This window comes from Chlorocebus sabaeus, chromosome 17 (assembly GCF_047675955.1).
Source record: "Chlorocebus sabaeus isolate Y175 chromosome 17, mChlSab1.0.hap1, whole genome shotgun sequence".
NCBI lineage: Eukaryota > Metazoa > Chordata > Mammalia > Primates > Cercopithecidae > Chlorocebus > Chlorocebus sabaeus.
Window position 1 is genome coordinate 60562977 of NC_132920.1, and position 15450 is coordinate 60578426.

General features: G+C 37.5%; 1 protein-coding gene across 2 annotated transcripts in view; it reads left to right on the forward strand.

Moving 5' to 3' along the window:
• Positions 1-13042, forward strand: part of PRIM2 (DNA primase subunit 2) — a 312787-nt gene extending 299745 nt beyond the window's left edge. For both annotated transcript variants that reach the window (XM_073006101.1, XM_073006100.1), the window contains exon 14: positions 12136-13042. In XM_073006101.1, coding sequence (XP_072862202.1) covers positions 12136-12366 — 231 coding nt within the window. In that variant the 3' untranslated portion in view covers positions 12367-13042. The remainder of the gene's footprint in view (positions 1-12135) is intronic.
• The last annotated feature ends 2408 nt before the right edge of the window (positions 13043-15450 follow it).

A 15450-nucleotide genomic window follows, 5' to 3' on the forward strand; every position in this document is an offset into this window, starting at 1 on the left:
AGCTCAGGAGGTGATTCAAGTGATCGAGAGTGGCCCTAAATACAGATGAAGCTCCACTTGCTCACCCACCGCTCTCCTCCTGCAGACCACGGATTGGGTTGGGAACCCCTGCCTTAATGTATACCAAGCACAGCACTAAAATTTTTTAAAACATTAGCTCTTTTGATTGACATTACAGCAAGATACTGTATGTGTATATCCCTGTCTATGAATAAAACCTCTTTAGAGAAGTTAAACAACCTGTGTTGGATCATACTACTTATAGGGGATGGAGCTTAGATTTAAATTCAAGCTGTCTAACTCGTCTAAAGCTTGTGAGCCTAACCATCACTGTGCTGTTCTATGGTATTTGATGCTAAATTCGTAATAATGACAGCAGAAGTAATTGGCATCTTCCTGTTTATCTTCATAGCATGGTAAACATGTAGGGACTCTAACTTGCCTTACATGCTGTAATTGGTTAATGGAAGATCTGGAGCTAGAGCCCCTGTCTGTTGTGGGTCCTGTCCTCATTCTTCTATACCTAACTTTTGAAAGTATTATTCTTATTTAAGAACTTTTTTTAAAACAAAACTTCAAGGAGTAAACATCAAGAAAATAGTAAGCAACAACAAAATCTCATTTGTTTTATCACCATAGGAATCTCGCCAGATAAGCCATGTTTGGCAACACCAGGTTTAGATGACTCACTCTCTTGAAGACTGCATTTCTTAATTTGCGTGCTCCACTTGAGTTTTAATTTCATATTGTTCTTTAATCATTTATGGACCCTTTTAATTAAGAGGCCTCAGAACTTTCACAAATGAGGTCTATTATCCAACCTCTTTACTTTTTATAAAAATAAGATACGAAAATTAGATATAAACATTGAGTTTGTGGCATAATCACCAAAAAGTAAGGAGTGGTTTTTTAGTTCTCAAAATCTGCTTTTGTATTATCTCTCCTATTGATTATTCCCTCGAGCATTGCTGCTATTGCCAATCTTTAAAACTTGCTTTAGATTAATGAAGATTTTGGAAAGACATATAGCTAAATCCCCTCACATATAGAAATAGTCTAACTTAAACCACATATAAATCAACAAAATAAAAAGGCTGTTTATATTCACTAGATCTCTCACTGTGGACTTTTAGATGTGAATATCCTCCTTCATTTATTATTTTTTCTAATTTAATTTAAAAACAGAATCTATTTTTATTGTCAGGTTTCTGCCATCCTACCCCTCCCCCAAATAAAATCCTATGTTTATTTTCCGGAGGCCTCTGTGATCAAACTCACTTAAATGGAAGTTTTGAAGATGAACCAGTTAATTGATATCATTTGCAGCAGCATTATGATAGTTCCATATGGCTTTTTTGGTAATACCAACTGCCTCATTTTAAGCTGTCATTGCAAAACCTCTTGATTAAAACCCAAATATCCCATAGGTAAAACAATATTGCTTTCATTCCTTCAAAATCAGCATTTGCAGCGGCAGAAATATGAGAGCCATGTTTGTGTGAAGGTCATTGTGTGCAGAATGTGCTGATGCCAAGCAAATGTTTGAGAGAGATTCATTTAGTAGATGTTAAAAGCTGGCCTGCTTGAAACCTGTTTTCCTCTGTATTTTTAGGGTCAGTGTTTAAAATAATTTCATACTAACAGTATATTCTTTACTTTCTGCATGTTCCATGTATAAATGAAAACACTAGGTCATGTGTAGATCAACCACAGAATTTTAATAGAAAATAATGTTTTCAGAGGTAGACCTCTTTGGACACTGAGTAACTGTGGGTACTTATTTTCCAAGTGGCTGAGGATAATTTTTACCCACCATATAAATCTCTAGAGAAATCTTATTAAAACCTATCACCCATTTTCCTGCAATCTTAAACAGGATATATGTGATACAATTAAGCCCTTTTATAATCACTCAGGGTCATCATTATGGATATCAGTTAGAATGCTGGGCTAGAAGCCACCATCATCTCACTTGGATCACTGCAATAGCTTCCTAACTCATTTCCCAGCATCTACACATGCCCCATTCCAATTCTTTCTCCTCCACACAGCTGCTGGAGTGACCTTTAAAATAGAGGAATCTGATCATTTCAGGAACCTGCTTTTTAAAACCTTCAGTGGCTTCCTATTTCTCTTCAGATGAAATCTAAAATTTTTAATGTATCCTCTAAAGGCCTCCACTCCACCTACCTTCCTCTAGACTCCTGAACTTGTTTCAGATCCTTCACAGGACATTGGATCTGAAACACTAGGACCAAGCTAGTGTGGTAGAATGCAAATGCTTCACAGAATGTTCCTGTCTCAATACATAAAATAATGCACAAAACATAATTTTAAAAATCATCAACCACAAAGAAAAACATCACCAATGGCCGGGCGCGGTGGCTCAAGCCTGTAATCCCAGCACTTTGGGAGGCCGAGATGGGCGGATCACGAGGTCAGGAGATCGAGACCATCCTGGCTAACACGGTGAAAACCCCGTCTCTACTAAAAAATACAAAAAACTAGCCGGGTGAGGTGGCGGGCGCCTGTAGTCCCAGCTACTCGGGAGGCTGAGGCAGCAGAATGGCGTGAACCCGGGAGGCGGAGCTTGCAGTGAGCTGAGATCCGGCCACTGTACTCCAGCCCGGGCGACAGAGTGAGACTCCGTCTCAAAAAAAAGAAAAGAAAAGAAAAGAAAAACATCACCAACAGTAACCAAAAAAGAAAACGGGCAAGGAAAGCCTCACAGACAAAGTCGTGAAAATGCTCGCTTAATATTTCCAAACGGAGTAAAGGAAATAGCTGCTGACTTGAGAAGAAATAAGTGAAATGGAGGATTTAGATGTGGAAACCTCTATTTCTGTATTCTTTTTCCTAATTTAATTTTAAAGTAAGATTTCCATTTTGTTTACTTTATGCTCTTCCCCTTCCCCCCACATACCAAAAAAAACCCCTAAGTTTATTTTCCTAAACAAGACAAAAGGAAACTGAATGACAGCCATATACACTTCCTTTAAAAATGAAAATGAAAGAAACACTCAGAACACAAAGAACGCGTCCTAGAAGAAAATATAGAATTCTATAAAAAGGAAACTTCATAATTTCATTTTACTATCAAGCAACTTAGTAGCTCACAATGAACATCACAAAATGAGTTAAGGACAATTGCAGATCAAGAAAAAGGAGAAACAGCATCACAGAACCTTGGCACAAATCCTCCCTTCAAGGCCCTTGGCACTGTTTTAGTGGTTAATAAAAAATATGAATTACCTTTGGAAAAAAGGCAGCAGTCCCGGTGAGGGGCTTATAGATAAAATCCCCATCTCCCTGGGATGGAGCACATGGGGGAAGGGGCGGCTGTGGGTGCAGCTTCAGCAGACTTAAACATTCCTGCCTGCTGGCTCTAAAGAGAACAGCGGATCTCCCAGCTTAGTGTTTGAGCCCTGCTAAGGGACTGCCTCCTCAAGTGGGTCCCTGACCCCCATGTCTCCTGACTGGGAGACACCTCATACAGGAGAGATCCAGCTGGCATCTGGCAGGTGCCCCTCTGGGACAAAGCTTCCAGAGGAAGGAACAGGCAGCAATCTTTGCTGTTATGCAGCCTCTGCTGGTGATACCGAGGCAAACGGAGTCTAGAGTGGACCTCCAGCGAACTCCAGCAGACCTGCGGCAGAGGGGTCTGACTGTTAGAAGGAAAATTAAACAGAAAGGAATAGCATCAACATCAACAAAAAGGACGTCCACTCAGAAATCCCATGCAAAGGTCACCAGCATCAAAGACCAAAGGTAGATAAATTCATAAAGATGGGGAGAAACCAGCTCAAAAAGGCTGAAAATTCCAAAAACCAGAATGCCTCTTCTCCTCCAAAGAATCACAACTCCTCGCCAGCAAGGGAACAAAACTGGATGGGGAATTAGTTTGACAAATGCCAGAGTAGGCTTCAGAAGGTGGATAATAACAACCTCCTCCGAGCTAAAGGAGCATGTTCTAACCCAATGCAAGGAAGCTAAGAAGCTTGAAAAAAGTTAGAGGAACTGTTAACTAGAGTAGCCAGTTTAGAGAAGAATATAAATGACCAGATGGAAATGAAAAACACAGCACGAGAACTTCATGAAGCATAAAAAAGTATCAATAGCCAAATCGATCAGGCAGAAAGGATATCAGAAATTGAAGATCAACGTAATGAAATAAAGCATGAAGACAAGAATAGAGAAAAAAGAAAGAAAAGGAACGAACAAAGCCTCCAAGAAATTTGAGATTACGTTTGATTGGTGTACCTGAAAGTGACGGGGAGAATGGAACGAAACCCTACAAGCCAGAATAGAGTGGGAACCAATATTCAACATTCTTTAAAGAATTTTCAACCCAGAATTTCATATCCAGCCAAACTAACCTTCATAAGCAAAGGAGAAATAAAGTCTATTACAGACAAGCAAATGCTGACAGATTTTGTCACCACCAGTCCTTCCTTATAAGAGCCCCTGAAGGAAGTACTAAACATGGAAAGGAACAACTGGTACCAGCCACTGCAAAAACATATCAAATTCTAAAGACTATCGATGCTATGAAGAAACTGCATCAACTAATGGGCAAAATAACCAGCTAGGATCATAAGGACAGGACCAGATTCACACATGATAATATTAACCTTAAATGTAAAGGGGCTAAATGCCCCAATTAAGACACAGACTGGCAAATTGGATGAAGAGTCAAGACCCATCTCATGTGCAAAGACACACATAGGCTCAAAATAAAGGGATGGAGGAATATTTACCAAGCAAATGGAAAGGAAAAAAAAAAAAAAAGCAGGATTTGCAATCCTAGTCTATGATAAAACAGACTTTTAAACCAACAAAGATCAAAAGAGACAAGTACATTGCATTATGGTAAAGGTATCAATGCAACAAGAAGAGCTAACTATCCAAAATATATATACACCCAATACAGGAGCACCCAGATTCATAAAGCAAGTTCTTAGAGACTTACAAACAGACAGACTTAGACTCGCACACAGTAACAGTGGGAGACTTTAACACCCCCATTGTCAATATTAGATCAACGAGACAGAAAATTAACAAGGATATTCCAGACTTGAACTCAGCTCTGTACCAAGCAGACCTAATAGATATCTAGAGAACTCTCCACCCTAAAACAACAGAATATACATTCTTCTCAGCACCACATTGCACTTATTCTAAAATTGACTACATAATTAGAAGTAAAACACTCCTCAGCAAATGCAAAAGAATGGAAATCATAACAGTGTCTCAGACCACAGTGCAATCAAATTAGAACTCAGGATTAAGAAACTCACTCAAAACTGCACAACTATATGGAAACTGAACAGTCTACTCCTGAATGACTACTGGGTAAATAACAAAATTAAGGCAGAAATAAAGATGTTCTTTGAAACCAATAAGAACAAAGACACAATGTACCAGAATCTGTGGAACACAGCTAAAGCAGTGTTTAGAGGGAAATTTATAGCCCTAAATGCCCATAAGAGAAAGCAGGAAAGATCTAAAACTGACACCCTAACATAACAATTAAAAGAACTAGAGAAGCAAGAGCAAGCAAATTCAAAAGCTAGCAGAAGAAAAGAAATAACTAAGATCATAGCAGAACTGAAGGAGGTAGAGACACAAAAAATCCTTCAAAAAATCAATGAATCCTGGAGCTGGTTTTAGAAAAGATCAAAAAAATCAATAGACTGCTAGCCAGACTAACAAAGGAGAAAAGAGAGAAGAATCAAATAGATGCAATAAAAAATGATAAAGGGGATATCACCACCAATCCTACAGAAATACAAACTACCATCAGAGAATACTATAAACACCTCAATGCAAATAAACTAGAAAACCTAGAAGAAATGGATAAATTCCTGGACACATACACCCTCCCAAGACTAAACCAGGAAGAAGTCAAACCCCTAATAGACCAATAACAATTTCTGAAATTGAGGCAGTAATAGCCTATCAACCAAAAAAAAAAAAAAAAGCCCAGGACCAGACAGATTAACAGACAAATTCTACCAGAGGTACAAAGAGGAGCTGGTACCATTCCTTCTGAAACTATTCCAAACAATAGAATAAGAGGGAATCCTCCCTAACTAATTTTATGAGGCCAGCATCATCCTGATTCCAAAACCTGACAGAAACACAACAAAAAAGAAAATTTCAGGCCACTATCCCTGCTAAGCATCGATGTGAAAATCCTCAATAAAATACTGGCAAACCGAATCCAGCAGCACATCAAAAATCTTACGTACCATGATCAAGTCAGCTTCATCTGTGAGATGGAAGGCTGGTTCAACATACACAAATCAATAAACGTAATTCACCACATAAACAGAACCAATGACAAAGCCCATATGATTATCTCAATAGATGCAGAAAAGGCCTTCGATAAAATTCAACACCACTTCATGCTGAAAACTGTCAATAAACTAGGTATTGATGGAACCTATCACAAAATAGAGCTATTTTTTGACAAACCCACAGCTAATATGAATGAATGGGCAAAAACTAGAAGCGCTCCATTTGAAAACTGGCAAAAGACAAGGATGGCCTCTCTCACCACTCCTATTCAACATAGCACTGGAAGTTCTAGCCAGGGCAATCAGGCAAGAGAAAGAAATGAAGGATCTTCAAAGAGGAAGAGAGGAAGTCAGATTGTCTCTTGTTTGCAGATGACATGATTGTATTAACCCCATTGTCTCAGCCCAAAAACTTCATAAGCTGATAAGCAACTTCAGCAAACTCTCAGGATACAAAACCAATGTGCAAAAATCACAAGCATTCCTATACACCACTAATAGACAGACAGAGACCCAAATCATTAGTGAACTTCTACTCACAATTGCTACAAAGAGAGTAAAATACCTAGCAATACAACTTCCAAGAGATGTGAAGGACCTTTTCAAAGAGAACTACAAACCACTGCTCAAGGAAATAAGAGAGGACACAAACAAATGGAAAAACATTCCATGCTCATAGATAGGAAGAATCAATATCATGAAAATGGCTATAATGCCAATAGTAATTTATACATTCAATGCTATCACCATCAAGCTACCATTGACTTTTTTTTTTTTTTTTTTTTTTTTTTTTTTTTGAGGTGGAGTCTCATTCTATCACCCAGGCTGGAGTGCAGTGGTGCAGTGTCAGTTCACTGCAAGCTCCACCTCCCAGGTTCACGCCATTCTCCTGCCTCAGCCTCCTGAGTAGCTGGGACTACAGACACCCAGCTATTTTCTTGTATTTTTAGTGGAGATAGGGTTTCACTGTGTTAGCCAGGATGGTCTCGATCTCCTGACCTCGTGATCCACCCGCCTTGGCCTCCCAAAGTGCTGGGATTACAGGCGTGAGCCACCGTGCCTCAGCCACTACCATTGACTTTCTACACAGAATTAGAAAAAAACTACTTTAAATTTCATATGGAACCAAAAAAGAGCCCACATAGCCAAGACAATCCTAAGCCAAAAAAAAAAAAAAAAAAAAAAAAAAGCTGGAGGCATAATGCTACCTGACTTCACACTATGCTACAATGCTATAGTAACCAAAACAGCATGGTACTGTTACCAAAACAGATATATAGACCAATGGAACAGAACAAAGGCCTCAGAAATAACACCACACATCCACAACCATCTGAACGTTGACAAACCTGACAGAAACAAGCAATGGGGAAAAGATTCCCTATTTAATAAATAGTTTTGAAAAAACTGGCTAGCCATATGCAGAAAACTGAAAGTGGCCCCATTCCTTACACCTTACACAAAAATTAACTCAGATGGATTAAAGACTTAAACATAAGACCTAAAACCATAAAAACCCTAGAAGAAAACCCAGGCAATACCAATCAGGACATAAGCATGGCAAAGACTTCATGACTAAAACACCAAAAGCAATGGCAACAAAAGCCAAAATTGATAAATGAGATCTGATTAAACTAAAGAGCTTCTGCACAGCAAAAGAAACAGTCATCAGAGTGAACAGGCAACCTACAGAATGGGAGAACATTTTTGCAATCTATCCATCTGACAAAAGGCTAATAACAAGAATCTACAAAGAACTTAAACAAATTTACAAGAAAAAAATAACCCCGTCAAAAAGTGGGTGAAGGATATGAACAGACACTTTTTAAAAGAAGACCTTTATGCGGCCAACAAACATATGAAAAAATGCTTATCATCACTGGTCATTGGGTAAATGCAAATCAAAACTACAATGACATATCATCTCATGCCAGTTAGAATCATGGTCATTAAAACATCAGGAAACAACAGATGCTGGAGAGGATGTGGAGAAATAGGAATGCTTTTACACTGTTGGTGGCAGTGTAAATTAGTTCAACCATTGTGGAAGACAGTGTGGCAATTCCACAAGGATCTAGAACCACAAATACCATTTGACCCAGCAATCCCATTACTGGGTATATACCCAAAAGGATTATAAATCATGCTACTATAAAGACACATGCACATATATGTTTATTATGGCACTGTTCACAACAGCAAAGACTTGGAACCAACCCAAATGCCCATCAATGATAGACTGGGTAAAGAAAATGTGGCACATATACACCATGGAATACTATACAGCCATAAAAAAGGATGAGTTCATGTCCTTTGCAGGGACATGAATGAAGCTGGAAACCATCACTCTCCACAAACTAACACAAGATCAGAAATCAGACACTGCATGTTGTCTCTCATAAGTGGGAGTTGAACAATGAGAGCACATGGACACAGGGAGGGGAACATCACACACCGGGGCCTGTTTGGGTAGGGGTGCTAGGGGAAGGATAGCATTAGAAGAAATACCTAACGTAGATGACGGATTGATGGGTGCAGCAAACCACTGTGGCACGTGTATACCTATGTAACAAACCTGCACGTTCTGCACACGTACTCCAGAACTTAAAGTATAATTAAAAAAAAAAAATTTAAATGGGGATTCACTAAAGATATGCACATACCTTAAATATTATATCTTAAACTTAAGACATTTGAATGCCATTTATTTGTTAGGGCAAGGTCTTTTGAGTATCATTTAGTGTTTGGAATTTGATTTTATCTTTCTTTTATAAACTATACCCATAGTACGGCATCAGCAATTTCCAACTTGGATTCCTTAAAGTAGAAAAGGAACTTGATATGCAAAGCAATAGGATCTTTCTTCCTCTCCTTGTGTGACTTCAACCTTTTTTTTTTTTTTAAGTGACTTGCCTTTCTTGAGTCTTTAAAAATATTTAATGTAGATTTCATAGCACTAACAACTCTTTTACATTCATTTTTATTTGCTTTTCCCATAGCAACCCTATGACTTAACGCTGTTATCTCCATTTCATAGATGAAGAAACTCAGAGTTTAAAAAGATTACCCTATTTCATTTTGTGCACATTGAAGTCTAATAAACATATTGCTAACTGACAACTTGAAGCGAGGTATAGAAAATCCTAACATTTTTATAGCATAAGATATTAGATTATTTTTGCAGAAAATACAACTATGTTTTTATAATCTTTGTAGCCAAGTTTCTCTCTAGAAATAAAATTTATAATGGAGATATCATTATCAGTTTGATTTTGCACACAATCTCTTGAAACAGATTTCAGAGCAACTAATGATCTAGTCAGAAGGCCTGAATTTTAATTCAGACAAAACCAGTTACTAATTCTATGACTTTGAATAAACTATCTATTCTCCTTAGGCGCCTCTGTACATGGAGGAGATTCAATTTAATGGATTCCCCAAGGTCTTTCTAATCTCTGGTTTTCTGTTTACAAACTAGAAAGCCTGCTGATTAAAATGTATTAGACAATAAATTTACTTTTTGTGAAACACATTGCAAAATGCAAAATTTATATTGGATTTTTAATGAATTGGGTGAAAATTGAATATAATAAGTTCATAAATGATCCCATTGTTAATCAAAATTATAGATATAAAAGATTTCGGAAACATTTTGAAATCAAGCAGTTAAGTTAAAAAAATAAAGCAAAGATAAAAATTTGTTCTTAATGATCTATAACTTTTAAAATCAGTCTGTATACTCTCCATCTGTTACACAGTGGAATTACTGTAAAATTAGCCTAACATGTATTAACAACTGGCAAAAGAGAATCAGAGATTCCTAGGGTACTTAAATAAGCATTACCAGAAAAGACTTATGTCTCTGTTGGTCCGTCCACCAGTAGGGTTCATTCTGGACCATAGCAGCAACCTCTTTTTTCCTGGCCAATTCATTTTAATCTGCTATAAGATTATACACAACTTCAGTCGCACCACATCTCTTTTTAAGGGTTTTTGGTCACCCTCTGTTGCCTAGAGAATTAGGTCTTGACCACTTACCCGGATTTTCAAGGCTCTCTCAGGCTGGCCCCTGCCTGTCTTTCCAAACTCATTCCTTATTGTTTCCTTGCATGTGCCTTTCATATTAGGCTATGTGAATTATTTCATATTTGCTTTCCCAGGACATTGTCTCTTTACCTCGCTCACGTGGTCCTGCTGCAAATATTGCCTTTCCCCTCATCATCCCAGCTTTTCACTCTCTGCATCTTTCCAGACCCAACTCAAATAGCACTTCTCTTTCAAAGGCTTCCTTGATCTCAGCCGAAATTTCTCTCTACTATGGAGTGTAATAGGTCTTTATCTGTGACCCTCATCACTTCTCCATTCTTGGTAGAGGTTTTTAAGTATATGACTTACTGGACTGGAAATTCGAGTTAGTCAAATGTATTCCTGTATGCTGAATAGCGAATAGTTTATAACACAGTCTTTTATATAGTAAGGCGTTAATTAATATGCAAAATTATCACTGGTATACACTATTTCTGGGTCCACCTCACCAAATATTAGATACCTACAGTGTGCAAGTCACTTCAGTGTGAAGGGTGAGACATAAAAGGATTCGTTAATAGAAGACAGATGAACAAAAGAAATGGAATGACTTCTCAGTTTCCAAAAACTTGATAAATGAAAATACCACCAAAGAAACCAACAGTCACTCACTCAAGCAAAATGATATTTTTGTTGTCAATTCCAACTGCAGAAGGCGAGAAGGCAGGGATTTGAGACTGTGGAAAGCAAACTGCATGTAAGGAGAGATTACTATAGTGCATAATTTGAAATCATACTCAAAGTTAAAGTTTAATGATAATATTTGAGAAAAAATAACATAAGTTATGAACTAGGCATGTTTGTATTCAGGCACAGTGAAATTTACAAGAAGAGATTTTCTGTAAGAAGACCAATGAAACGCCAAGATTAGAATGAAGAATTACATTGACTTAGGTTGCTTTTTCGGTTTATATCATACTAAATGAGATTGCATATGCCAGACGTACAAGTAAGCTCTAAAACACAAGTGGTATCAGGGACCAGTATCAAAATGATCAAAAGTGATTTTATGATCACTTAAAAAACAAAAAAAACCAGAAATATTTATTGGCCTACAATGTGGCAGGCCTTTTACTTGGAACTGGTGATACAATAATGGATCACACAGGTCCCTAACCTGTGCCTCACTAACACACAGTGTCCCACACATACATACATACACACACACATACACACACACACACACACAGGTTTCTATTCCAAACACAGTTTTATTTCTAAGTTTTTATTTCGATGTAATTGTCAACCAGAATTGGTAATGTTTTGGGTATTGCCAGAATTGAAGGCATGGTGTAGATGGGAGGTGGCAGGTGGGAGCTGGGGGCTGGGGACTGGGGAGGTGAGAGAAAGGTGTCTAGTATGCCCCAAGGATGAATGGTGATACCAGTCACTGAGAGCAAAGGATGGGGAGAGGGGAAAGGATACGTTTCCTATTGGGTGTGAGCTGCCTTTGAGCAATCTTAGATGTTGAGTAGGTGTTGGATAAGGGACTGAAACTGGATAGGGAACTGGAGCCAAACACAGAGGCTCAGACTAGAAATATAAATGTGGGAGCCATTAAAGTTTGGGTAATGGTTGAAGCTCTCCTTGAATGAAACGGTGTAAGTAGTTGATTAAGTGTTAGAATGTGTATAGCTAGAATCCATGTTTCAGGTATTAAGTTTTAAACAAGGACTAGAACAGTTTTTGAAACTCATATAGTTATAGCTTTGCCATGTATTAATGCAATATAAATTTCCTTCCTTTACAGGTGGATGATTGTGGCTTTTCTTTGAATCATCCTAATCAGTTCTTTTGTGAGAGCCAACGTATTCTAAATGGTGGTAAAGACATAAAGAAGGAGCCTATCCAACCAGAAACTCCTCAACCCAAACCAAGTATCCAGAAAGCCAAGGATGCATCATCTGCTCTGGCCTCTTTAAATTCCTCTCTGGAAATGGATATGGAAGGACTAGAAGATTACTTTAGTGAAGATTCTTAGGCAGTTTTGTAACCCTTTTTCCTCAATAGCCTTCATTTCCTGTTTTTAAGATTTTGCTTTTGTTGTTGTTGAAAAAAAGTTTCACTCTGTCACCCAGGCTGTAGTGCAGTGACACAATTACAGCTGATTGTAGCCTCGACCTTCCCAGCTCAAGAGATCCTCCTGCCTCAGCCTCCCAAGTTGTTGGGACCACAGGTGTGCATGCCATACCCAGATAATTTTTTTAAAAAATTGTTGTGGAGGTGGGGGTCTCCCTATGTTGCCCAGGCAGATCTCAAACTCCTGGGCTCAAGTGATCCTCACACCTCAGCCTCCCAAAGTGCTGGGATTACAAGTGTGAGCCACCGTGCCTGGCCTTTCTTTTTTTAACTTTTTTGTTTAACTTCTCTCTTCACTGCATCCCAGTCTATCTACAGGAAAGCAGGTTTGAAGTAAAAACAAAGACCTTCACTATATTTTGACAAAAGGAAAGAGGAAGAGTTTCTATTAAAATCTATCACTTGAGTGATGTCATTTAAGTCCTGTTTTAGGAGATAAAAATAGCTTTTGGGACTGGTTAAAGTCCCCCAGAAACTCTAATACAGTTAAGAACAACTTTTGTTTTAAACTCTTATCACTTTGTAATTTTGACTCAATCCTTTTCTGGACCATTTTTGTTAATAAATATCAAATTGTACATGACAGTGTCTGTGTATAATTGGGAAAGTCTTATGTCATAACAGAATGAAGTTAGCTTTAGAAAGCCGAGCATAGAAATGTAGGTCTTCATTGTGTTAAAAGGGAAATATTAGAAGCACTCTCGCCACTGTGGGTCAGTGAGAAATTTTATGATAGAATGTTTTGTATCTGGCAGTTTTTAAAGTGGTCATTTGGAATATCCAACACACTGCTTATCACTAATGAAGAGTTTAAACTTTTCTTTACCTTTTTTTTTTTTTTTTTTTAAGAGTTGACCTGTTTTTGGTTATTCTACATCAGGCACCTTTGAGTGGCACCAAACTCTCCGGAGGGAACTGTGACTTGGGAATTAAAAGAAACAAAATTTGTATAGCCAGTTATATTTATTAAGGAATAATAGGGATATTTTATTATGTAAAATAGTGGCACATCTTATCTGCTGCCATTACTCTGGGGACAGGTTCATGAAGAATAGACAATTACCAAGCAAGAAGATTGTACATATAAAGTGTTTATTTTACCCTCCAACTTCCATACCTTATTACTTATGTGGTTGCTGTGAATTACCAAATAGATTCGGTAAATTAATTAACTTCAGCAATGAATAGTGATACTTGTAGTAACTCCCTCCTTTGAGTGCCAACAATAGAATTTAATAAATGTTGTGGATGATTACAGACATACGAGACCAATGCCCTGTTCTCTCTGCCTGCTTTTGTCAAGGGAGTCAGGTGAAGTTGATGATCCCTGGCACGTATGCCTTGCGGAGCAGTGCCATTGTGGATACCCTCGTCTACATAATGATTTCCTCTCGGGGCTCTACTCACTCACCAACAGGGTTTGGGGTGCTCAGGAAACGCGGTTTGAAACATAGTTCTTCCTCATCTATTACCTTGGAATATGTGAAAAGTATTAGTGTATTTCTATCTTCTTTTCCTGGTAAAGAGGGATATTTTTATTTTATCCTTTTGAATCAGATACTAACTAAATTAAAAAGAGGACATTGTATTCAGAAAACTAGACTTAGCAGCACCGTGTTTTTAATCATGTGATAAACTACATCATGATGAAAAGGATTAAACAGGATCAGATCATCAGAAACTAAAAACGTCAACTGAGTTTTCATTTTAGTCTTCTGAGTCAAAGATTTCTTGGAATATTTAGCAACATATAATTAAATGAGATACTATCTAAACTTTTACTTGTCTTGGTGAATTATTATTTCCTAGTTCAGAAAATAGTATTATTCCACTACAAATTACCCCTATAAATCTCTGCCTTCTGAAACCATCTGCTACTCCCTTCATCATTTGTAGTTCTCAACAGGAATCTGATGATTGCCTGCCACTTTATCCATGGACTGCAAAACCACAAGTCCTTTTTTTTAAAAAAAAAAAAAAAAAATAAGAACAAGTGCTACCTGGAGCTGTTTTAACCACAGAATTAAGTTAGCTTTAGAAAGCCGAGCATAGAAATGTAGGTCTTCGTTGTGTTAAAAGGGAGATATTAGAAGCACTCTTGCCACTGTAGTTCAATGAGAAATTTTATGATAGAATGTTTTGTATCTGGCAGCATTTTGCAAGGCTGTCTTTTTCTACTGCTTCATGTTCTCCTTCTTTTATGAAGCCTGTGCTTCCACCAACTAAAAGGACAGAGTCATTAACGGCATGGTAGATGTAGCTTACTGGACTATTTATTTCATACTGGCAGCCCCAGGAAATTGTGTCATCCTACTTGAATGTTTTATATGTGTCTAGTCCAACTCCAAAATAACACTAGTTTAAATATTAGTTGTATTACAGGTTCAATTCAATTTATTCATAAGACATGTATTATACAGAAGAATATATAAATATTCTGTGAAATCTATAGATTAGAGGATAGGGAATAGAGGTTTATAAAAGAAGATCAAAATTAATGCTTTTCTGGTGCTTTTTGGAGTTGGAAAAAGCAATTTATTTTTCATGCTTCACAGGTCTTGACAATTTTGATTTGTTTTCTTTGAGAGCAGACCTGTTTGAATTGGTTGATGTAGAAAGAACCCAAAAGAAAAATCAAAAGCCAACAGCCTCTTTTCAAAACAGTAGCCAGTGAAAAAGAATATGAGTCTTCCAGATCTTTTAACTTTTAGTCTTTTATTATCTCCTCAAGTAAGAGAGGCTGTATGATTATCAAAGACAAAAGAAGAAACAGCAAAAGAAAGAAACCAGGTTGGAAATTTGTATCTGGTTGAAGCAATGACATTGTTAGGAGAGATTCTGTCATATTTCTTTCAAGTTGTTTCTCCATAATGTTTTTCACTCTGCCCGTACAGTACAAAACTTAATTGCCATGTACATAAAAGAACACTAGGAAGGTTTTAAGTAAACTTTTTAGGACTGCTTATAATATTATAGAGTCATAAAA